Source organism: Caretta caretta, chromosome 16 (assembly GCF_965140235.1).
Source record: "Caretta caretta isolate rCarCar2 chromosome 16, rCarCar1.hap1, whole genome shotgun sequence".
Lineage (NCBI taxonomy): Eukaryota > Metazoa > Chordata > Testudines > Cheloniidae > Caretta > Caretta caretta.
Genome location: NC_134221.1, coordinates 10,036,247 through 10,059,477, shown reverse-complemented (window position 1 = coordinate 10,059,477; position 23,231 = coordinate 10,036,247). Strand labels below are relative to the sequence as shown.

At 51.0% G+C, this 23,231-nt stretch overlaps 1 protein-coding gene across 4 annotated transcripts in view; it reads left to right on the top strand.

Moving 5' to 3' along the window:
- ASTN2 (astrotactin 2) overlaps positions 1-23,231 on the top strand; it is a 604,755-nt gene that overhangs the window by 134,301 nt on the left and 447,223 nt on the right. For all 4 annotated transcript variants that reach the window (XM_048822555.2, XM_075120548.1, XM_048822557.2 and 1 more), the window contains one exon: positions 6,458-6,842. In XM_048822555.2, the coding sequence (XP_048678512.1) occupies positions 6,458-6,842 (385 nt within the window). The remainder of the gene's footprint in view (positions 1-6,457; positions 6,843-23,231) is intronic.

Genomic DNA, 23,231 nt, shown 5'->3' with positions numbered 1-23,231 from the left:
ATTAAAATGAGGCCGACTTCAATGCCTCCTAAGTTTGACTTTTTTTTTTCAGGAAGCTCTCCCATCTGTGTGTGTGTGGTGTGTAAACCGGGGACTGTCCGCACTGAGGTCAGGGACGGAAAAGAGAATGAGCTGCAAATGAGGAGCTCTTTTTGTTTCTTTTTTCTTTTTTTTTTAAGAGTGCCACTGGGTAGCAGTGCCCGGTGTGCGATGGATTGCTTCCGCCAAGCACTGGAAGAGCAGGGAAGGCCTGGGGAAGTGCACTGAGTCTTCCTGGGACCAGCAGCACGGCTGTGAGCAGCCCGCAGGGGCTATTGATCTGTGTCGAACTGGGGAGAGCAGGGGGCCTGTGGCTCTGGCCAAGAGAAGTCTCCCGTGCAGCGATAGGGAGTGCGGTGCTGGCTCCGGGCAGCGGCCCCAGGAATGCTGAGGGTTAGTATTCCTCGTGTGTGCTCCCCCAGCAGTCTGAGTACATGAGCCACGTTTCGCCGCACATCAGTGCGTTGCTGCCCGCGGCCTGGGGCCTGGCTGCGCTCGGGGAGGGATTAAAAGGCCGCCTCCTTGATGTTTTGCGTAGGGGGAGGATTTGCACATTTCTGCCCTTTCCCAGCCGGCTTGAGTTGGTTCAGACCCCGCTGCCCAACTTGCTGCTGCAGGGGTGCTTGAGGTCATGGGGGGCCCCCCATCCCATCAGGGACTGGCTGGAGTCTGTCACAAATGTAACAGGAAACCTCTATACAGTGTTCCCCTACTTCCCTGCACAAAGACACATCCAACCTGGCCCCCCTCGTTCTCCCCCCCCCCCCTCCTTGGCAGAGCAGTTTGGTGCGGAGGAGGAGTTGGAAGAGAAAGCTGCCCTTGGCCTTGAAGACAAGCCATTCAACCAAGTGGTTTGGCAGGGGATTCACTTGCACCAGCCCTGTAATCTTCAATGGCATAGGCTAACTCCAGGACGGAGGAGGGAACATCAGACTAATCGTGTCTGTGGCTCTGTGCAGTTTGTGATATCCCTGAAGCAGAAACATCTCGGTGGGCCCAATACAATAGACTGACAATTTTCGTGGTTCAAGCTACTTCCCCAAACCACATCTGACTGCAGCAGCCGTGGGTAGACGCTGTGTTAATCTGGTTTGCCAGCTGCGGGCCCCTGGCAGCCAGAGTGGCTCCACTTTCACCGATGGTTCAGATCAATGTCACATTTGATCCCTTCACACTTTTCCTTCCCTCCTCTGGCTCCAGTTGGCAGGTGCTTTTCCAATGGTAGGAATGTCCATGGCTGTCCAGGGCTTTTCCCCCCAGTGCTCAAACTTTCTTCTGGATCAGTCGCAGACCCCTAGGTAGGTAGAGGAAATGTCTGTGGAGGACTGTGCCTGCAGGGGACTGTTTGAACGGGGCACTGAGCATTAGGGCTGTCTGGAAAACCAGACTTCCGTTCTGAGAGACATCCCACTCCTGAAGAGCCACTAGCCCATTGGCTAGAGCATGCTCTTGGGAGAGCCAGGTCCAGAGCTGTGCTGTGCCTGTTTCAGCCTCCTAGAAAGTCTCCACAGTCTCCCCCGTCCCAGGTGAGGGCCTGCGCCAGGGTATTGGCTATTCCGGGGCGGTTAGGTCTCTGGTTTTGGCCAGTAATTGCATCCTGAACCAGAGAAACCTTCCTGGTGAACAGATACAGGGACGTGTCTGAGAAAAGCTTCATTTTTGAGGAGTTGGCATTTTCTGAGGATGATTTCACAGAAAAGTTCCTGACCTGCTCTAGTGAGCATATAAGGGGGCATGTCCCCTTTCCCTGTCTGAGGGGTAGGGTGTGTTAGGAGCAAGCAGAGGGCACTCTTCTTGGCTCTGAGTGTTAGGGCAGGGGGGAGCCTGTCAGAGCTGTGGGGGGCACTTTGAATGCACTCAGATCGCTGGGGTGTCCATCCCTGCTGTTGAGGAAACAGCCCATGACCGGTGCTGAATGGTGCAGAGCTTTCACTGGCCTAAGGCAGCCTGAACATCTCCATTCCTAGCTTTCCAGCTGCCGCTTTCACTCAGGCAGCTTGATAGGTGGGTTCCAGTCTGGCTCTGCCGCTCCTCCTAAGCTAACAGCCACGAGGCTGTGTCCCTGGGCTGGAGGCGGGCAGCAGGGATGATCTCCAGCAGGCCCTGCATTTAGACACCCGAACGCTGATACACAGCGCTTGGGTAATGGAAAGCTCCTGCTGGCAAATTGCTCGTGCTTTGCGGGAGGATCTCCTGTTTGCGGCCAGAGGCTAACACCCCAGAAGAGATTCTCGTTTGCCAGCCTCTGCCTGCTCCCGCTTGGTTCTGAGGCCAGGGCGGGATGGGTGAGGGTGTTGTCTTCTAAAAATTCCTTTGCGTCTCCCCCTCCGCCCTTCTTATCTGATGGAGCTCAGAGCTCTGCGGCCTCATTCCTCGTAAATCCAGCCTACCCACTTCCTACCTCCCCTTCCATGAAACTGACTGACTGGACAGCGTGAGCTCGTCCGCCGGCTGCTGCAGGAGCGTTGTGTGATGCCACAGGCAGCTCCGCTGTCAGGCCACTGGATGGTCATAGGACGTGCTGTACCTCGTCGTGCGTGAAGGCCGCCATCTTGGCTGACCTCAGGGTTGGACCGGGATGCTCCAGAGCTAAAATCTTGAGCTGCCACCGCTTGAGCTAACGGTCTGTAGTGGAGCGGTTGTAAGAACTTGTATCCTCTGCACCTCAGCACGGAGGGGGACTTTTAAGACACCCACCGGTGGGTTACACATGCAGGATTGCTGCAGCTGAATGGCCCCAGCGTCCCCAGGGGTTCCAGTCACTGCAGGGTAGGGATTGTGCATCGCCCTTATGTCATGGTGTCGCCATGTTGCCCTCCGGGGAGACCCTTGCTGCAGGGTCTCTGTGGCTGTGTGGTCGAGTGGATGAAGTGGTACAGCTGGATGTGTCATAAATCAACAGGTGGAAACTCCCCACCCCCATGAATGACTCTCCCAAGAGGCCATGACCTGGCTGGAAGCGGAGCTCCAAAAAACATTATAATTCATATCACTGTCATGCCTTAGAGTCCCAGTCGTGGACTGGGACCCCATTGTGCAAGGCACTGTGTGCACACACACAGGGGAACAGAAGATGGATTCCCTCTTTTTCAAACTCTCTTGGGTACCCTTAGTCTCCCGTGATCCTGAGCGCCGAGGAAGAATCCTCACACAGTCTGTGATCCTCCCCTTGTGTGACCTTCTCCCAGTCACAGCTGCAGGAGTCTTTTCTGGCCACTAATGCGTTCGGTTTCCCAACAGACACTGTCTGCTAAATTGGGAAAGTCATGCGGAGCAAAGTCATTCCGCCTCCCTGAGCCCTTCTTCCTATTAGTGTCCATTACAGAACCAAATGAGAAAACAGATGAGGCTGGGGATGGGATCCTAATGAGAGCTGCCATATTGCGTTTTTACGGCAGATTGGGCTGGGCCAGGAAAGCTGTGGGCTCCTCAGAGGCCCCTCTCCTTATGGCAATCTTTCCTCGCCTCCTAATGCTGCTCCCTGGTGCTCCAGGCAACCAGCTGCTGGATTCATGACCAAATATACCACTGGAGAAGCAAAGGTCCAGGTGGTGCCCCCAGGACCTAGCAACCAAGGACGGCTTTGCACACTTCCCAGCCCTCTGCAACCAAACCAACACTTCCTGAGACTTCCCCCACGTCCCAGGGCACCCCATGTTCTGAGCAGACCTCTCTATTCCTGATCTCTTTCCATCTCTGACAGGGACACTGCCTCCGTTACTCTTGGTAACTTAGAGGCCAAGAGGTTTTCCATTGGGTAGGGGTTGGGGGGATAAAAAAGCAGGTGTAACTTGTAGAAATAGGCTGTGGATGGGTACCTGTGCCTGAAGGCTGGGGGTGTGAGCGGCTTCTTTACCATACACAACACTGCAAGAGGACCCATTCCATCCACTATACACAAGCGTGCCGGCTGTGTAGGTGTCTACCAGAAGCCACGAGGCGGGTTTGTGAGCGTGAGACCGTTCTGTTGTACATGAGTAGGAGTTTGTGGGGGTGGAGGGGTGATGCTCATCCACCCCACATGGCCGTGTGGGTGTTGGGGTGCACGGGGACCCATTCACCACACTCGTGACCTTGTGGGTGCGATTGTGAGATCCACCCACCATGCATGAATGTGCAGGGGGCGTAGGGGCGTGCTAGAAGACTGCCGTGCACGACCCTGTGGGTGTACGTGGTATCTCGCCATCTGCATCACGTGTGATATTGTGTATTCCTCGGCGGCTTTCTTTTGAAGTTGAGTGTGATTGCATTAGGGTGGAACCGGCTCAGAACACGGGCAAAGATTGCACTATTGTGAAAGCAGTGAGTTAGTCTGCTGGATCCATCCCGCTGTCGTTGGCTGAGGGTCTGTCTCCCAAGCTAACTCATCTTGTGAATCGCATTTTTTAGACACTAGCTTTTTATAGATTATCCTGTTTGTGTCTCAGATCTCTCTGTGCGCTCACAGTGTTTTTACTGAATACAGATGAAATATTTACATGTCAGTTACATGGTTTGTAAAGTTCCTGGATTTGGGCATTCATTTTCCAATATAAATTCCTCCCCTGCCCCAGCAGTTACATGTCACGCTATAAAGCCCTGATTGTTCACGCCACTCCTGATTTACCTGCCCTGGGATATTTGTCTGCCACAATATGAAACTGACTGGAAGCTGCAGCGGGGATCTCAGAGCGGCTTGCAAATGGCAAGCGCATTTCTCTTGCCTGCCTGCGTTAGGTGCCCACTTGAAAGACAGACCTCCAGAACAGGTGCAGTGTGGACTGTGGCAGTGAAGACTTCTCCATTGCTGCCCAGCCTGGGTGCCTTCACTTGGAGAGATCACCTCTGAGGAAGGACCTGCATTAGGAAGCACTTTTACCACTGTTCCCATCAGAGCATCTGCCAGGAGGGCGTGTGCGATACTGCTTCAGAGGGGTAGCCTTGGGCTGAGGCACTGGGCTGGGAAGCAGTTGATCCAGGGTCAACTCTTGCCTCTGCCACAGCCTCCCTGTGTGACTTAATCTCTCAGTGCCTCTGATTCCCGTCTGCAGAATGGGGAATAAAGCTTCCCTACTGACCAGGGAGTGGGGAGGTAAGGATAAATTTAGTGATGGTGAGGTGTTCAATGTAAATAATAGATATAAATATATAAATCCATCGCAGTGATATATTTGATAAGATCGTCTTTGGCTTGGAGAGGGAAAGACTGGGCCCCGGAATTGTCCGAGTGGTTCCTGAAGAGCGGTGTTGCTCACCAGCTGTAGGAAAGGTGGCCCAATGGCGATGGTGCTAGTCTGAGATCCGGATTCAATTCACTGCTCTGCCACAAACATTGCGTGACCTTGGGCAAGTCACTCGGTGTCTCTGTCTCCGCTCCCCATCTGTACAATGTGGATAGCAGCACCGCCCTGCCTCCCAGGGGTGTTAAGGATAAATGCATAAATATTTTGAGGCCCTCCGCTATCATGATAATGGGGGCCAGATAGGTACGTCTTCATTGCAGCTGGGGATGTGGTGTGCAGCTCATGCAGATGTACCCACACTAATGGTAATCTTGCTAGATGGCTAAAAACATCCGTGAGAGTGCAGGCTTCATTACGGGCTGGATATGCAAGTACGTTCCTAGGGTATAGTCCAGGCTGCCTCATCTTCAGCTGCTGGTTTTATCCGGCTAACTAGGTTACAGCTAGTGCAGGTATGTTCACCTGAGCTGCGGTGTGGACGTAGCCCTACCCTGCAAGTTCTTGAAGCGTGCGCTCTCCATTCAACACCGCTGTAATGGCACCAGTGCGACCCCTCCAGTGTAGATGTGCTGGTAACCAGGATGATTCCCACTGGTGCAGCGCATCTCGTTTCGGGGGTTTGCAATGGTGGAGCACTTTGCTTTATCTTCATTCTGTTCTTAGATAATCGCCCCCTTGCTACCAGGAGGGAGTGGGAGCTATTTTGCAATATGTAGCTTGATATCTAATGAGTCAGATTAGCTGGATCAGCCGCTAATAGAATTGACCCTGCCCCATGGAAATTGAGTACCGTGCAGTTAGCTGTGCCGGCGTCTTTTGGCTGAGACCTTCTGACATCCCCTCTGCTCTGCTGAGACTTCAGATCTTTCCCCCCACCCCTGTTTTTTGGACTAAGTGTTGGCCCTTTGTCCTTGGCCAGAAGCTTTCCTGCCCATGCAACATGCTGTGTGCTTGTTAGGTTTCCTGGCTGCTGCCTCCACCCCAGAGGTGGCTGCATTTCAGGAGCGAGTGTGGTGGTTTTCCTGACAGCTGGCACTTTGCAAAGTGCTTTGGGACCATCCCGGATGAAAGGGTGCTCCAGAAATGGGGGAGGAGGGGAGATGGTGATGCTGTCCTGGTCCCTTGTGGGGTCTGGAGGGAACAGAGCAATGCAAACTCTGAGCTTCTGTTAATGCTTCTCCTTTGCTCTCCGGCAGGGTGGCCTGATCGCTCTGCTCCTGCTCCTGCTGGTGTTCACGGTGGCGCTGTATGCCCAGCGGCGATGGCCCAAGCGTCGCCGGATCCCCCAGAAGAGTGCCAGCACCGAAGCCACCCATGAGATCCACTACATCCCCTCGGTGCTGCTGGGCCCGCAGGCCCGGGAGAGCTCCCGCAACTTGCGCCTGCAGGCTCACAACTCCGTCATCGGCATGCCCATCCGCGAGACGCCCATCCTGGATGACTACGACGTGGAGGACGAGGACGAGGTCCCACAGCAGGTGGAGGCTGGCCCGAGGGAGGACGAGTTCGGCAGCCAGGTGACGCGGACGCTGGAGAGCCTGGGCAGGGGCGGGGAGGAGAAGCCCGAGTTCGAGAAGAAAGGTTTGTCGCTTCCCTTCCTATTTACTCCCTCCCTGCTGGCCAAACAGCTGGCTCCCAAATGTACCAGAGGGTCATTAGGAGGTGGTAGCTGATCTCGGAGGCGCTGGTTGGCAGCCATCCCATTCATGGCCTCCGCTCTCCTCTTGCTCAGTCGAGTGCATGCTCCGAGACACCCAGCTTCAAATGCTTTAAAAAAAAAAAAAACAGAATCGGGCAGCAGCCTTCACGTAGGGAACCTGGCTGCTTGCTCGCTCATCTGCGGCTGTACTGCGGGCATATTCTTGATCAGTGCTTCAAAGGGGGGAAACTCCCGCCAGGGCCTCTGATTCGGTGATGGTTTTTGTTCACCATAGTGCAGCGAGGTCTCCGTGCCATGTGTGCCGCATCGCAGCTTCTCGGGCGGGAGCCAGTCCTCGGTCTCGGGCGTCGTCTCCGTTAGCCCGTGGCCTGCTTTCCTGGCAAACTATCCTCGCCAGGGGTTTTCACGCTGGGGATTCTTTATAGCGTTAGCCGGGTGGGGCGCTGAAAGAGAGATTCTCATGCTTTAAAATAACACAGCCTAGCCTCTATCGAGAGCTTTTCATCTTCAAAAACACTTCACAAATGCTGATCCTCACCCCCTCTCCTAAGATTGGTATTTATGAATATTCCCCATTTCTCAGAAGGAGGGGGAAACTGAGGCACAGTTTGGTAACTTGTCCTAGGCTGAAGAGGGCACTGGTGTGAGTGCCTGCGATGACCAGGCCGTGTGATTGCACACACATTCCTCAGCTAGCCTGGCAATCTCGCTTTGCTGGTCAGATGATGTAGCATTAAAGTGAAGTACCAGAGAAACCCATGTGCGTAGGAAGTTGGTGGCATTACAGCTTCCCGTGCGTTTTACTTTATTTTCTCCCCCGTCAAATCCTCCTTGAAAAATGAATGGTCAGAAACCTTCCATTTCCAACAAGCGTAAGAATTTTCACCACCGCGTGCCCTGCCGGGCTAGCGAACTTTTAGCTGTAATTCTGTGCCCGTCCAGCACAACTGGTGCCGGCAGTGGTGGAAGCGGCAGTGTGGACAGGGATCGTAGGTCTTTACTGTCATCATGGATTGTACAATATGATGGTAGACAACCCTGAATGCCTGAATCTCACTGACACTACAGCTTCTGGTGTGGCGGCCACGTAGACCGGGAGCTCTGGGGCAGGGACGACCGTTCTGGTCTGCTTTGGTGCAGCGCTTTGTACAGTGGAGTGCTGGTTCGTGCATGGGGCTTGGAGGTACAATTGCAACAAAAATAATAAATAGTAATAACAACTTTAGAGCTGCGTGGATGGTGGATTATGGCTGCAAGTCTGATGGTTATAGCCAGATCTGTTAAGGCTGTAGCTTGACAGACAGACAGTAGCATCCCGGAAAGGGTGAATGTCCCACCTCAATTGGGTGTTAGCAGAGAGGCATTAATTAGGCCAGGCTGTATTCTGTAGTTTCTAACGGGGGGGGGGGGGGGTTAAGAAGTGTGCACATCTCTCTCCACATTGAGGGAGGGGGCGAATTTCAGAATAGATCTTCAGGTCTGCACTCCAAGGGAGGTGGACATCTGAGTGCTGGAGCAAGTCCCCTAAGTGCAGTCTTCCTGGAGCTGATCTGCAGCTGGGTGTGGCCCTGCCTGTGTGTGTGTTCGAGGAGGTTTGAAGAGCCTGGCTCAGCAAGACAGGTTAAAGGGGGCTCATGCTGGCAGAACAGGTAGGCTCAGTGGTATCTCAGCGCATCAGGTGGCTTCCCAAGGGGTCCAACCCGTCACACAGAGGTCCACGGCTGTTATGGTCTCTTGTGGGGGCAAGTGCCAAGAGAGCTACGTGCAGGCAAGTCTCCGTTGAGGCCGATGATTCTAGTGGCATGTAGCTGTTGTGGGAGGCCAAAAGATGGCCAGCGTGAGGCGGTCTCTCGGGGGTTATAATGCGGAACGATCCCATGGACAGCATTGCAGACGAGAGCCGCCCGCCCCTTGAATTTGACCCAGAATTCAATGGGGAGCCAGCCCAGAGAATGGGGCACTGGGGCAATATATTCTGATCAGTTTGTGTTATAGCTCTTTTAATGTGGTTCGTTTTGTACAGAATGTAGGGACAGAGGTACAATAACCAAGCCTGGCGGTCACCAGTACGTGGATGGCTGTGTCTGAATCGCACAGTGTTTTCGCCCCCCATCTGTTAAAAAAAAGGGGCTATCTGGCAGTCGGAGTGAGCTATTGGGGTATCCAGAAGCAGGGAGGGGTCCAGGCAAGCACAGGATTCAACATAGCTGTAGCGATCTCTGGGCAGGCTTTGCCGGTGCAGGTTGAGGATACAGATGTGACAAGTTATCTTCTATTCAGTTCTGTGACTACTCCCTGGGGAGAGGATATGAGAGAGAATGACCCATGCGTGACAGATGTTAGTGATGTCATTTAATGCACCTTGGGAAGGTTCTCAGATGCTACAGTCATCAGGGAGGTGTAAAAATCTGTCTAGAATAGAGCAGACTGACTCTAGTTCTGCTCTCAACCTAAGATACAATTCACTCTGCCAGACCATGTGTGTTTGGAGGAACTGAACTTGGGGAGACAATCCAGCTTTGCTCCTGCATGCTCCCTGCTAGGTGTGGGCTTTCTAGGCAGTTATTTGGATGAAGATCTGATAAACTGCACAATTGGTGGATTTGTTTCTCCTGCACAGAAGGGAAAGCGCTTTCCCCAGAGTGCTCTGGCTAATGCACATTTGATTGCCTGCATTTTTAAAGCCTGTCTCTCCAAAACAGTAACACCCACCTCCGCTTATCGCAATGTCATTTTAAAACATATAATATCATTAACCTGCAGCACACAGTAAAATGTATCCAAATAAACACAAGCAAAGTGCATTTGTTCTACCTGCTAGCAATATTTAGGGCAGGAGTAGATCGCAATGCTGCACAAGTCCCCCTCTCAAATGGAGTGGGAATAACTTTTTCCTTTCCTAGTGCCATCATTCTCGAAGCTAGCAGGCTTTGATTCAGCATGTAAATGCTTGCAAACTCCATTCAAGTGTGAGGTTGCTGTTAAGACTATAGGAAGGTTTCAGAGGAACAGCCGTGTTAGTCTGTATTTGCAGAAGCTCAGTTTGCAACCAAGAGCCTTTAAGGCGGCAATGCCTGGGTGTCAAGACTCCGGAGTTCTAGTTTTGTAGCTGACTTACCCTGTGACCATGGGCAAAATCACCGAGGGCCTGATGTTCAGAGATGCTGAGTCATCAAAGTCAAGTGGAGCTATGGGTGCTCAGCAGCTTTGGAAATCAGGGCCCTAGAGTCCCGGGCGTGGAGCCGGGAGCCGAATCCTGGGGCCGGCAGCTTGGACCCTGGGTATGGGGCCAGCAGCTGGGACTCTATGCAAAAACTGCAGCACCCCCGCACTCCTACTTCCTATGCCTATGCTGTTGTGCTCCAATGAGCATGTAGATACCCCAGTGCCCTTTTACAGCCCCTAGGTGCCGATCGGAGCAGGTCCTTTCAGCACCCTCCGTTCAATGCACGTGCCAGATATCGGGCCTACAATGTTAACAAAATGCTTCCCTGGTTCTTCCCTCTGTGGCAGAATCTTCGTGAGCCATGCCTGCATTTGATTTTTTATTCTTTAACATTCTCTTGTTTGTTTTGCTTTTTTATACATTATTTAGGGTTGTATGGGTTGGGAAAGACAGAAATAACTGAATTTTCAATAGTTTTGAGAGCAGAACAGTAAACAAGATCTAGGGCAGAATATTAAACTCTGCGAGGGTTTCAGGAATTGGTGATAAAATACGTTTTACATTGACTGGTAAATTTCCCTTCTGTATGGCTTCTAATAGCCGATCTGCGTTGCCAAAGATGCCTGCAGACGTCTATTAGCCTTGGGTTGTGTAAGCAAATGTTACCGACTGTTCAGTTTAATAAACTTTTTTTGTTTCAATTACCCTTCTCCATACCTTACTCCATGAAGTGGCCTTAGGCTGTAAGAGTGGAGCTGAGGGGAATCTAAAACTAAAAGGGGTAGGGGGAACCCGCTCAGAAATTAAGTCGCTTTCCAAGTACTTTAACCAGAGGTATCTGTGGATTTGGATTGATCCTGTGATCTAGCTACTGTGAAAATGACCTTGCCCAAGACAAGGCAGCTGAGGGAAAACCTGGGAAGATATTCAGAGCAATGCGTGGATACAGCCTTGTCTTTCCCATTTGGCCTTCTGGACCCCCATGGCTCAATCCTCATCTGTCACTTTGAAATGGAGTGCCCCAGCACTTTGTTGTCAGGATATCGCTGGAGCAGCCCTGTCCTGTGCTCTTGGCTCTCCTTAAACTCCCACTGAGGTAATGGGGCTTTCGACCTCTCGGGTGATGTAAGATTTGGCCCATGATTGGTGCAATTTAATTTAGTCCCATTAACTAAAGTGGGAGTGGCAGGCGCTCAGCACCTCTGAAAACCAGGCCAATTAGATGCCCTTAGCAGGAGATTTTTCAAAGTATGTGTGCTACTTTCTTATTACAGCCACCCTAGACTCATGCCAGTAAGAGGTTTAGCTCACCTGCCCCCACTGGTACATTAGTCTGTTTTTTACTAATCAACTGCCTGTATTTGCCAGGCACTCTTGGTCTGAGCCAAACGCCTGGTACCGGGATTGCCAAGGAAAATCTTGGTGCATTAGGCCCAGATCCTCAGAATTATTTAGGCACCTAACTCCACCTGATTTCATGGATCTAGGCCAGGGGTGGGCAAACGTTTTGATCCGAGGGCCACATCTGGGTATGGAAATTGTATGGCAGGCCATGAATGCTCACAAAATTGGGGGTTGGGGTGCGGGTGAGGGCTCTGGCTCGGGGTGTGGGCTCTGGGGTGGGGCTGGGGATGAGGGGTTGGGAGTGCAGGAAGATGCTCTGGGCTGGGACTGAGGGGTTTGAAGGGCGGGTGGGGGGTCAGGGCTAGGGCAGGGGGTTGGAGTGTGGGAGGGGGTCGGGATGCAGACACTTACCTCAAGCAGCTCCCAGAAGCAGCGGCATGTCCCCCTCCAGCTCCTATGTGGAGGCGCGGCCAAGCAGCTCTGCATGCCGCCCTGTCCGCAGGCATTGCCCCTGCAGCTCCCATTGGCCACGGATCCCAGCCAATGGGAGCTGCGAGGGCTGTGCTCGGGGTGGGGGCAGTGTGCAGAACCCCCCTGTTTGCCCCTACTCGTAGGAGCCGGAGGGGAGACTTGCCGCTGCTTCCAGGATCCGCGTGGATTGGGGCAAGCCCCCAACCCCACTCCCTGGCAAGAACTCGAGGGGTGGATTAAAACATCTGGAGGGCCGGATGCGGGCCTCAGGCCGTAGTTTGCTCACTCCTGATCTAGCCCTTAGGGTATAAAACTGGCTGCCTTTTCCCCGTTCTGCCTTTCCTGCATCACCTCTCTACCCATCAGCCTGGTCCCCAACCCACCTTGTAGCAGGCAGTCAGGTCTCGAGAGGCACCGCTAGGCTGGAGCGATGCTATCCCAGCTTTCCAGTGGGTAGTTTAGCATCCAAGGAAGATGGTTCTCGCAATGCAGCATTTTAACAATGCATCAGCTGGGACTTGTCCCCAGGCTGCAGACAGTGACATGACTAAAGCTGCCCCAAAAGACTCTTTTGCGTGTCGGTCCCCAGCAGTAACTGCCCTGGAGGGTGAATCAGATGAAGCTGAGGCATTTGCTATTCCTCTTACTTTCTCATACGTGGCCTGGCACTTGACAGGTGTTGTGTGCAGTCAGCGCAAAGTGATTAATTGGGGGGTAAGAGGTTTGATGAATGCTGGATGCCCATGAGCTCAGACCCATGGGTGTGCCAGCTTGGCAGGAAAGGGGCCTTGTGGCAGTGCAGGGACGGAAGCTCCCCTGTTGTTAGGAATCCATGCACACCACTCCGGGCAGCCACCAGCTGTTAGGATCAATGGCACTTTCCTGGAGGAGTAGCATTTCCCCCCCTGCTTTGTTTTCATTTGACTGGGGACGGGGGGTCGTGTTTGCCCATCTCGAGGAGGATTCTGGCTGCATGCAACATCCAGCCCGATGGAGAAACCTCTGCCAGGCTTGGGATATTATTTAGAAGAAATGTCTATTTCACAAACCATAGGTGTGCTGAGCAGAGGGTGCCGTAGGGCCAAGTGCTTTCCTGGTGCATGGCAGCTAAGCAAGCAGGAAACCAGCCCCCACGTGTGCTACTTGAACTGCTGAAGTTGGAACCCGGTGCAAACGAACACAGGCGCGATGCATGCAATGGCAGTTGGCAACAAGCACATCTGAGTGATAAAGTTAATGAAATTACAGGATCTGACCTGATATAGGGCTCTGCTATGGATAGATAAACAGCAGGGCAAAGGTGAAATATTTCTTTTTCCCAGGCAGCAGACTTTAATCTGGACACATCATACACTTCTGTCCAGGTTCCTTCCCCACTCTGAACTCTAGGGTTCAGATGTGGGGACCTGCATGAAAGACCCCCTAAGCTTATTCTTACCAGCTTAGGTTAAAACTTCCCCAAGGTCCAAACTTTTACCTTTTGTCCTTGGACCTTATGCTGCCACCACCAAGCGTGTGCAACAAAGAACAGGGAAAGAGCCCACTTGGAGACGTCTTCCTCCCAAAATATCCCCCCAAGTCCTACACCCCCTTTCCTGGGGAAGGCTTGATAAAAATCCTCACCAATTTGCATAGGTGAACACAGACCCAAACCTTTGGATCTTAAGAACAATGAAAAAACAATCAGGTTCTTAAGAGAATTGTAATTAAAGAAAAAGAAAAACCTCTGTAAAATCAGGAAGGGAAATACCTTACAGAGTAGTCAGATTCAAAACATAGGGAATCCCTCTTGGCAAAACCTTAAGTTACAAAAAGACACAAAAACAGGAATATCCATTCCATTCAGCACAACTTATTTACCAGCCATTTAAACAAAACAGAATCTAACACATATTTAGCTAGATTACTTACTAACTCTTTACAGGAGTTCTGACCTGCATTCCTGCTCTGGTCCTAGCAAAAGCATCACACAGACAGACAGACAGACACTCTTTGTTTGTCTCTTCCCTCCACCCCTCCAGATTTTAAAGTATCTTGTCTCCTCATTGGTCATTTTGGTCAGGTGCCAGCGAGGTTATCTTAGCTTCTTAACCCTTTACAGGTCACAGGGCGTGCCTTTGGCCAGGAGGGATTTTATAGCACTGTATGCAGAAAGGTGGTTACCCTTCCCTTCATATTTATGACAACTTCTATTAACATGATAACTAGTATGCAACATCAGTTTTTATTAAAAAAAAACCATGCCCCAGAGCCCCATTGCAAACCTAAAGTAAACTAAATTAGAACTGCAGTAGGAGTAGACCTGACCTGGTGACACGGCAGAGAACCCGGATGAATTTAGACGGAAGAAAATCCTGCGTATACCGCTCATGGGAGAGAAATGCAAACAGGGTTTATTTTTTTAAAGAAGCGTATCCGTTGGGAGATCGCATTAGCCAAGTAGATGGCTTTTGGGTAATGAAGGGGGGTTGATGGGATGGAATGTGGGACTCAGGGGAAACTGGGTTGGTGGGATGGGGTCTTTTCTGCATTCATCAGGGTAGCAGGTTGGGACAGTTGCCGCTCTGCATGGCATTGTAAGTTTCGGAGGTTTGGCATGACTGCAGTCTCTGGGGTCTGTGCTTTCTTTGGGGGTTGGGTGTGGTTAGGCAGTGGTGCATTTTGAGAAGTAGGCATTTTTATTCCCCTCCACATTGGGATCTGGTTCAAATTGTGCTTGTGGCCTTGGGTTTCTTCCCCACCCACTCCACCTCTTGGTCTTTCAGTTCCTTTCCTTTGCCGTCTCTCTGTGACACGTAACTCGTCTGTCCAAGCAGAGGAGGTGCCAATAATGCTTGTGATTTCTGCCCTCTTGTATCTCCTCTTACATGATGGCCAGAAGCACGCTTCCAATGGGAATTCCTAATTTAGTTGCTGTTAGCTTTTAACACCTTTATCTCTTCTCTCTACCAATAGCATCCACTCCTACAGCAGCATGAGCAGTCTGTTTCTTTGTTGCTGTTACATTGTCCAGCCAAGCGATAACCAACAAAGGTTTCTGCTCTTACTGTGACTGGGAGAGATTTGTAGCAAAGGGTTTTGAGTCCAGTCTATCACTGGGATCACAGGATCGGACCCTATGATGTGGCAGAGAAGCTGCATCAGTTACCAAGGTATGGGGCGGGAGAAGTGAGTTTGATCTAACGCTAAATGTGAACTGCGAAGCAACAGTGAGAATGGAGTGAGCCACAAGTTTCTGGGCCAAACACCCTTTGAAGAAGGCTTGGTCTGGGGGACAATCAGCACAGAAATAAGATTTTCACTAACTTTGAAAACATCCTCTGTGAAGTCTTCTTGGTACTTGCTGGTTCACTGAAGAGATCCCAGAATGCAATGTCACCGGTGCACAGATATTATGGTGATGGGCTCTGTATAAAAACATAACCAGGATGGAAGAGAAGAATTAAAATATGTCAGGATTGTCACTGTAACCTGCCATGTGTTTCCTATTCAGCGCTGGCAGAGGTGCTGTTTGCAGTCCTGGATTCTTCCCCTCCCCAACATGAGAAGCCAGTGGTTCAGAAAGGAGTGAAGTCTTTGCCTGAACAGGTTCTTCTGAGGACCGAGGGAGCCAGAGTTGCTGCATGATCAATATTCACGTGAAATTAAAGGGTGTTTAGGAATAGAAGCTGCAATAGCAAAAAACAGTCATCTTCTGTTTTTTCAGTAGCAGCCAAACGTCTTGGCTCATGTCTCCAGTAATTTTCAGGCGTGCCTTCCTGCCCACTTCACAGGCTCCAGAATGTGTGTATTGCCTGCAAGCCCAAAGATGAGTTATTAGCACAGATCCAGTGGATTGATGCAGTCAGTGTATCAGGACTGTCACCGTGCGCTGACAGCAGAGGTCTGTAACTCACCTCTCCTGGGTTCTGGGTCTGGGTTTGCTTCTGACCCACTGTGTTGCCTTGAAATATCTGTGTTTGCTTAGCTCTCTTGCGGAGGGGAGACAACACTTGTCTCCCTGCAGAGGTGCTGTGTGGCTTAACTGTTTGTAAAGCATGTGGGGGGTGTTTCTACTCAGGGAAGGGAGGTAACACATGGCACAGGGCAGCAGCAGGGTTGGGTCAGTAGGTAGTGCTGGGCTGGAAGGTGGGAAATTTGGGTTCAATTCTCTGCTCTGCTACAGATTTCCTGTGTGACCTTGGGCAAATCACTGAGTCTCTCTGGGCCTCAGTTCCTCATCTGTGCAATGGGGATAACAGGACTGCCCTGCCTCCCAGGGGTGTTGTGAGGAAGAATACACTAACAGCTGTGATGTGCTCAGATATTAGTGTGAGGGGCCATATAAAGTAGATAGATAAGCAAAAGTTTCTTGCATTCACCTGCAAACAAAAATGGGAGAGGATAATACTCAGACTTAACTCTTTCATCAGCAGATCTCCAAGGGCTTTACAAAGGAGGTCAGTATCATTATCCCCATTTTACAGATGAGGAAACTGAGGTACAAAGGGGACATGACTTACCCCAGGTCAGTGGCTAAGCTGAGACTAGAACCCAGGTCTCCAGAATCCCACTCCAGTGAACAAAGTACTAGGCCATATGTTGTGGTGTCAAAGTGCACTCTCAGGAGTGCAATGGGGCATGATCCCAGCAGTATGCAAAGTTCACTGGCAGGACAAAGACTCGGGAGCTCTGCAGGGGGAGTCTGGGGAGCTTTGGGATAGGAACAGGCTTTCTCTGAGTGCAGCCTGTTCCTGGCTCGGACTCTCTGCTGAGTTCGAGAGTGTACAAATGAATCATAATGGACAGGTGGGGGGCAAAATATTAATCAGAGGCATTTTGATCCTAAAAAAAACAAAACAAAAAAAATTCTGGTTCCAATTTTTGCTTGGCTGCATGGGTACATAGCCACCTGGCTAAGAGGGATCAGAGCATCAGTTCGGTATCTGCTGTATCTTGGGACTCCACCCTGCTCTAGGAGTTACCAAAAAGGCCCATGACCCTATTTATATTTGACCAGGCCTGCTCTGGATCCAGTCCCTGCAAACTTCCCCCCGTATTTTATAAAGACTGTTTAAAGGCACAGTCAAAATGCCTGCATGGATGGCGATTCGACTATTCTAAGCAGCCCTTTGATTCCTGGTTAAAACATCCCATTGCAAATTTCAGCCTAGAAAAAAAACCAAACCTTGGCCTCTATGGGATAAGAACTAGGCCCAGTTCGTTAAAGCAAGTGCGTAGTGCTATCTCTATTCAGCCAAGCACTTATGTGCTTCACCTAAATCAGTGGGAGTTAAGCCTGGGCTGGAGTGCTTTTCTGAATAGGGCTGTTCTGTTCAATCAGGGACATTATTTGCAGGAGTTATAATGGTTGTGGCTTCAGGCCCTTTAATTTTGTAGCAACGCTGATTGAATGTAATGTTGGGGGGGTTTGTTTGTTTTTGGGGGGAGGTGGGGTTTTGTTTTAACTTGCTGAAGAGAACAACTGCTTTCCAGATCCATCCACTTGGTCCTAATTAATACGTCAGTTGCCTCTCTGGCTTGAACGGACAGCTCCTGTGCTGGGCTTTTGGGTTTCTTCTCATCACCCCCTTCAGTGAACTTGATTGCTTCAGTCTCCAGTTTGGGTCGCCCTGGGGACTTGGGGGGCAGCTTGTGTTTTATTCTGGAGGGAGGGTTGAGTTCATCAAGCAAAACAAATGGAATTGGATGGAACGAGGCTTTTTTCCCCGCTTAATGAGCCAAGCAGGAGGAGAGGCGTCTCAGTAGAAATGAGGCGAGCAGCGAGGAGGCAGGGGGAAGGCTTGGGGATCCTGTGGGCTGTTAGTGCTGCAGGGTGGCATTGGCTCCTTCTCCCAGCAATCCATTCCTCATGGGGGAACAGGCGCCGGCTGCCAGGGGAGTGGTGTGAATGGTGAAACTGGTGTCTTCCCTGGAGCAGGTGTCTCCATTCCACAGCTGGGAGAGTGCCGCTCGGGTGGGGGTGGCAGCAGGGAGGAAAGGTGGGTGTCACCCTGGTGGAACTGCAACACCCTCCCCACCAAGGCTGCCCGACAGCCTGTCTTGCCATGCTGCCTAGGGCCAAGCTCTTTTAGGGACGGAGGGAGAAAGGAGCCGAGGGTGGGCTGGCTGGCTGGAGAGAGTGCGCATGGGGGCAGCGGCGTGCTAGTGGGGAAAGTGTGGGGGGGACCCCCAGTGGCAGGGAGATAAGGGAGGGATTTGTTCACTTGGCTTATTAAAGCAGCATTTGAGTAACCAGGGAATATTGCTGTGTCCACGTCTTCCTTTAACCCTTCATGCTGTGAGGAGGGGAATGGGGGACGGGCGGTCATCGGGACAGTCTCTGTCTTTGCCCCACCTGCTCTGAGCAGCGTTACCAGGCTTGGCAGGGAAGGTGTGAGTGCCTTGTCTGCTCTAGCGTCCTGCCAGGGTCCCGGGGACACAGGGCAGCAGCTGGGAGCTTTGTGGAGCTGCTGCTGAGCCAGCGTGTCCATCGGGCATATCTGTGTTGTGCCGGCGTGTGTCTAATGGTTCATTATGGCTGGAGCAGCCCAGCGGGGACTTGCTGTGTCCCGCAGCAGATGCTGTTGTGAGACTGCTCAGAGCTTGGATTTCCTGGAGTGTGTTCCCCCCACCCCCTTCTCTACCTGGTACCCATCGGCAATTGTATTTGACATGGAGAGCGAGGAGGGGAGAAGAAGGTGGAATGCTGACGCTGCTGATCACTTGGAGGTCACAGAAGGGTAAAGGACCATTGTAATGTGTTCCCCTTCCAGGCAGAACTGCTAGCCAGGATAGCTCACCCCCCTCCAGACATTGCTTCCTGAGCAGCAGTTCAGGCATCCTTTGCTTGGTTAGTTTAAAGTGAAAGTTCTTCCTCTGCCGGAAACAGAGATCAGCCTTCTGCCCCCTCCTCCCACTTCAGTACCTTAACAGGACGTACAACAACTTTGGGTACACTGGATGTGTTTTTTGAATTTCGTAGGTGAGCTCCTGGGACAGAGGCATTGGCTATTTCCATTAGCAGTGGGCTTAGCTATTCTCCGCTGGCTTTTACCAGCCAGGAGGGACATGACTCTGTTTCACTAGTTAGCAATATATATTTTTCAGGGTTTCCTGAGTGTCAGCATAACTGCATTCTTACAACAGGTTGCACTAGCATAACTACAGGTTTCAGAGTAGCAGCCGTGTTAGTCTGTATTCGCAAAAAGAAAAGGAGGACTTGTGGCACCTTAGAGAATAAAGTGGTTAGTCTCTAAGGTGCTACAAGTACTCCTTTTCTTACTGGCATAACGGTATCGATTAAAAATACCAGACCTTCCCCTGATGTAGTAACAAGCATGTCGACCAGGCTTAAGCCTGGTTCAAACGGATATGAGTGTCCACACACAAAGATGCACTGGTTGAGCAAAACTGGTATAAAATTCCACCTTCAGTTCTATTAGGACAGCTTAGGGAGCAGGCTGAAGAGACATCAGACTGGTTTCTAAAGTGCATACAGCTTCCCATGAGGTGTCAGCAGTAGAGTGAGGTGAAAACGTCCTTACAAAACCCTCCGGCCCCTGAGTCTCTCTTGACTTCAGGTCTTGTAACAAATTAAAAACTCCAAGAGCCCTGGAAAGGCTGGAAGTTTTTGTGCCAGGGACTTTTATTGACTGTAGCATCTAGCCTGATGGGGCTCTGACCTGGTTGTGCCTGTAAGTGCTAACACAGAGTAAATGATTCCAAGCAACTGCTTTGCGAGTCAGCCAGGCGGACCGAGGCTGGTCTCGTTTCACAGTAGCACGGGGGGTACGTTCGCCTTCGAGTGGGCGAAGTGACTCCCAGCTCAAGGAGACATGCCCGGGCTAGCTCTAATAGAGCTGGCATGCTAAAAGTAGAGTGTAGCCGCGGTGGGACAGGAGCCGGGAGCAGCTGGCCGAGCTGAGTATGTACCCATCTGAGATGCTAGGACTGTCCTCGGCGTGGTTTGCTCCTCCTGCCGCTGCAGCTAGCGTACCAGCCTGCTCAGAGCTCGCGTGGGCACGTCTCCCTGGGCTGGGATTTGCACCCATACCTCGAAGTACAGGCATCCCCTAAACGACAGTCGCAAGGTCTCCTTCATTGAGTCTGAAGAGAAGGTTCTGTGTGTAAAGTGAAGCGGCGTAACCTTCTTGCCAATGGAATCAGCAGCTCTTTTGATGTCTGCGGGGCAGGTGGGGAGGTCATGTCAGACCCTAGCTGCTGGTTGGGAGGCCGTGGTGATTTCGTGTATGCATGAGATAACAATTAATTCCCTTGGTGTCTGAAACGCTTTTCATCCAAGCAAAGTCAGAACTACATGGATGATAAGCTGTGAAACGTTGGCTATCCAAAGAAAACAAGCCGTCAGGAACTATATAAATATAAATCCCAGGCTGGCATTGTTCATCACTTTGTACATAACTATGAATGTTTGATAAAGCATTTACATTATTTATGGCCCCGTCGCTGCTGCTAGCTAGGTTGTAGGCAGAGTGTTGACCAGGACTGGCTTAGCGATGTTCTTTCCCTGATGCAAAGAATGGTATTTTCTGTCCCCCTTTGGATACGTCTACACTGCATCTGGGAGCAAGCCCAGAGACTTATGTTGCAGGGCCTCATGTTAGGGTGCTAAAAATAGCTAGGTAGATGATGTACCTTGGGTTGGAGTTCAGGCGTTCCAACCTGGGGTGTGAGCAAGGATGGGTCCTTTTTGCTCTCTAAGTGCTTCTCTTAGGGGTTCAAGTTTCCGGGAACTCTTAAACCCCCTCCCTGTGGTCTGGCCCTGGCTTCAGAAACAGTCTTGCGAGCAGACTTTCTTAGGGGGAAGGTTACGGTGAAGGGAATGGCCATGCCAATTCCAGCAGTATCTGCTTTGCTCCCTGTCCTTATCCTCCTTCGGTCAGTCACATTTCACTTGGGTGAAGCACTGGTTCTGGGTCCGTCTTGTCAGTTCACTTGTAAGGATGATGGATCAAGGATCTACCGGCAGCTTTTGATGTCATTTATCCTGAGGCAGTGACCTACGTGAGGAACTGGGAGGGTAGAGCGCATTGCTAAAACTTGACTCCTTTCACTCAGTAGGGAGTGGTACTAGGGCAGCGACTCATCCCTATAGGGTGCCACAGGGTTCTGGTGCCCCTCTTGCTTTATGTATTAGGTGGTAAGGCATTGCGAGAGACAATGTGGCTGACGCTGCTTAGATCTGGCTTCTTCTGGTAAACCTGGAAATAGTGGCTTCCTTCCCCTCACAGTCTGAGAAAGGGACCTGGGTGAAAGCTAGATCAGCACAGCTGTGTCCACCCTGAGAGATGCATCTATGGCAACCTAAGCCCCGGTGTAGACGGCGTTAGCTACTACCTCTTGTGGAGGTGGATTAACTACAGTGATGGGAGAACCCCTACTGTCACTCTAGTGAGTGTCTATGCTGAAGTGCTTCGTATGCTGGTGTATGTATAGACATAGCCTGGGTCTGGTTGCTCGAACCAGCTGTTTGTAGGCAGGGGGAAGCCACCCAGGGTATGTGACATCGCTGTGAGTGTATGTAACCACAGCCTGTCGAGGTCGTGTCCAATCTTGGCTTCTTCTGAGTTCCCAGGTTGTAGTGGTAGGCAGAAATGCTTTCACGGGCCAGAAGACGGTGCTTTCTGCTGAGATGGGGACCTCGCCAGGGCTGTCTCGAGCACAGAAGTGACAGAGCTGCCATCCTGTAACAGACCTTTACAGTCGGCTCCCCTCGCAAACCACTCTGTTGCTTTAGCTAGCGCAGAATAGATCTCCCTACTTTTCACATACAACAGACGAGGGATGAGAATGCACTACGCCTGCTCCACATGTTCTTACAACCACTTGCCCGCTGCATCTGATAAAGTTAGAAATACAAAAGACTTCTTGTTCCGTCTTCCTGCCAACACAGGATTGTTCCCTGTTGTACGTTTACTCATGTTTCCCCAGTAGGGTTTTAAACATCCAGAACAATTTGGCTTCTACTACTTCCTATGGGAGAATGCTCTTCCACTTTGGGAATTGAACAGATCAAGGGAAGATTCTCCTGACATTAAAAAGAAAAGGAGTACTTGTGGCACCTTAGAGACTAACCAATTTATTTGAGCATGAGCTTTCGTGAGCTACAGCCAGCTGTAGCTCACGAAAGCTCATGCTCAAATAAATTGGTTAGTCTCTAAGGTGCCACAAGTACTCCTTTTCTTTTTGCGAATACAGACTAACACGGCTGTTCCTCTGAATCCTGACATTAAGCGTCACTTTTCCATGCTTTAATATTGAAGAAACGTGCCAACTTGCACTCTACGAGGAACATGATCTCCAGGCATACCCAAAACAAGAATCCTACCCCTGAATACGCAAGTCACCTCTCCTTAAGTCACCAAGCCACCAATTTCCTGTACCTCAACCTTCCTCCCACACGGTGCCCCCTGTACACGGTTGAGATGGCGGCTCTCTGACTGATTGTTAATAGCTTTTACTAAGATGTTTTTCAATGCTCTTTATGGTGCTTTACTCTGTGTAACTTATGTGAAGAATTTTGTTGTGTGTTTGTACAGCGCCTAATGTAAGGGGTCCATGATGAAGGCTCCCGGGTTGTACTGCAACAAAAACAATAATACTTTGCATTGTATTTCTTTGAGTTACTGTCCTTCCTTTTTGACACACAGGCTTGCTTGAGCTCATCCATTCTCAGCTCCCTCCTCAACATGTGCACAGGCTTCCACAGGTCAGATGCACCGGGGGAATGGTGCTGGCATTTGTTTGCCAGCTGGGCAAGGAATAAGAAAGTTTGAAGAGCAAACTTGTTGGCAAAAAGGACAAACTGCTGGGGAGCCCCTGTGTCTGCTCGTCCTGGCTTGGCTATCGCACCAGGGTCTCTGGAGCAGAAAAGAGAGTGGTGGCCATGTTGCAAATGTTTTGCAGTTCTGCTGGGGAGAAAGGTGAAGGAGTCCGAGAGAGGATGAGCATGTGGGAGGTATCCTGGCGGATGGAGAGGGAGGGATGCTGAGGTCAGGCTGCATTACAGAGGGTGGCGGATAGGCGTTCTCTCTACATGAACTGTCTGTTAACCACCTCAAAACCGATTAGGTGCAGGTTCACTCTGCGGATTTAGGCCAAGCAGCAGGAACCAAATGGTGATGGCCAAGCTGCTGATTCTATTAATAGATTGTAAAGCTAGAGGGACCATTATGAGCATTTAGTCTGACCTCCTGTGTAACACGGTTTGGAGACAGTGATGACTGGTCAAGGCCTGGTAACAGCCCCAAAGGTCTCAAGACAAGGATTTGTCTTCTCTCCCCCACACATCCACCTTCCGTAGCAGGGCAGAGACAGGGCATGTGCC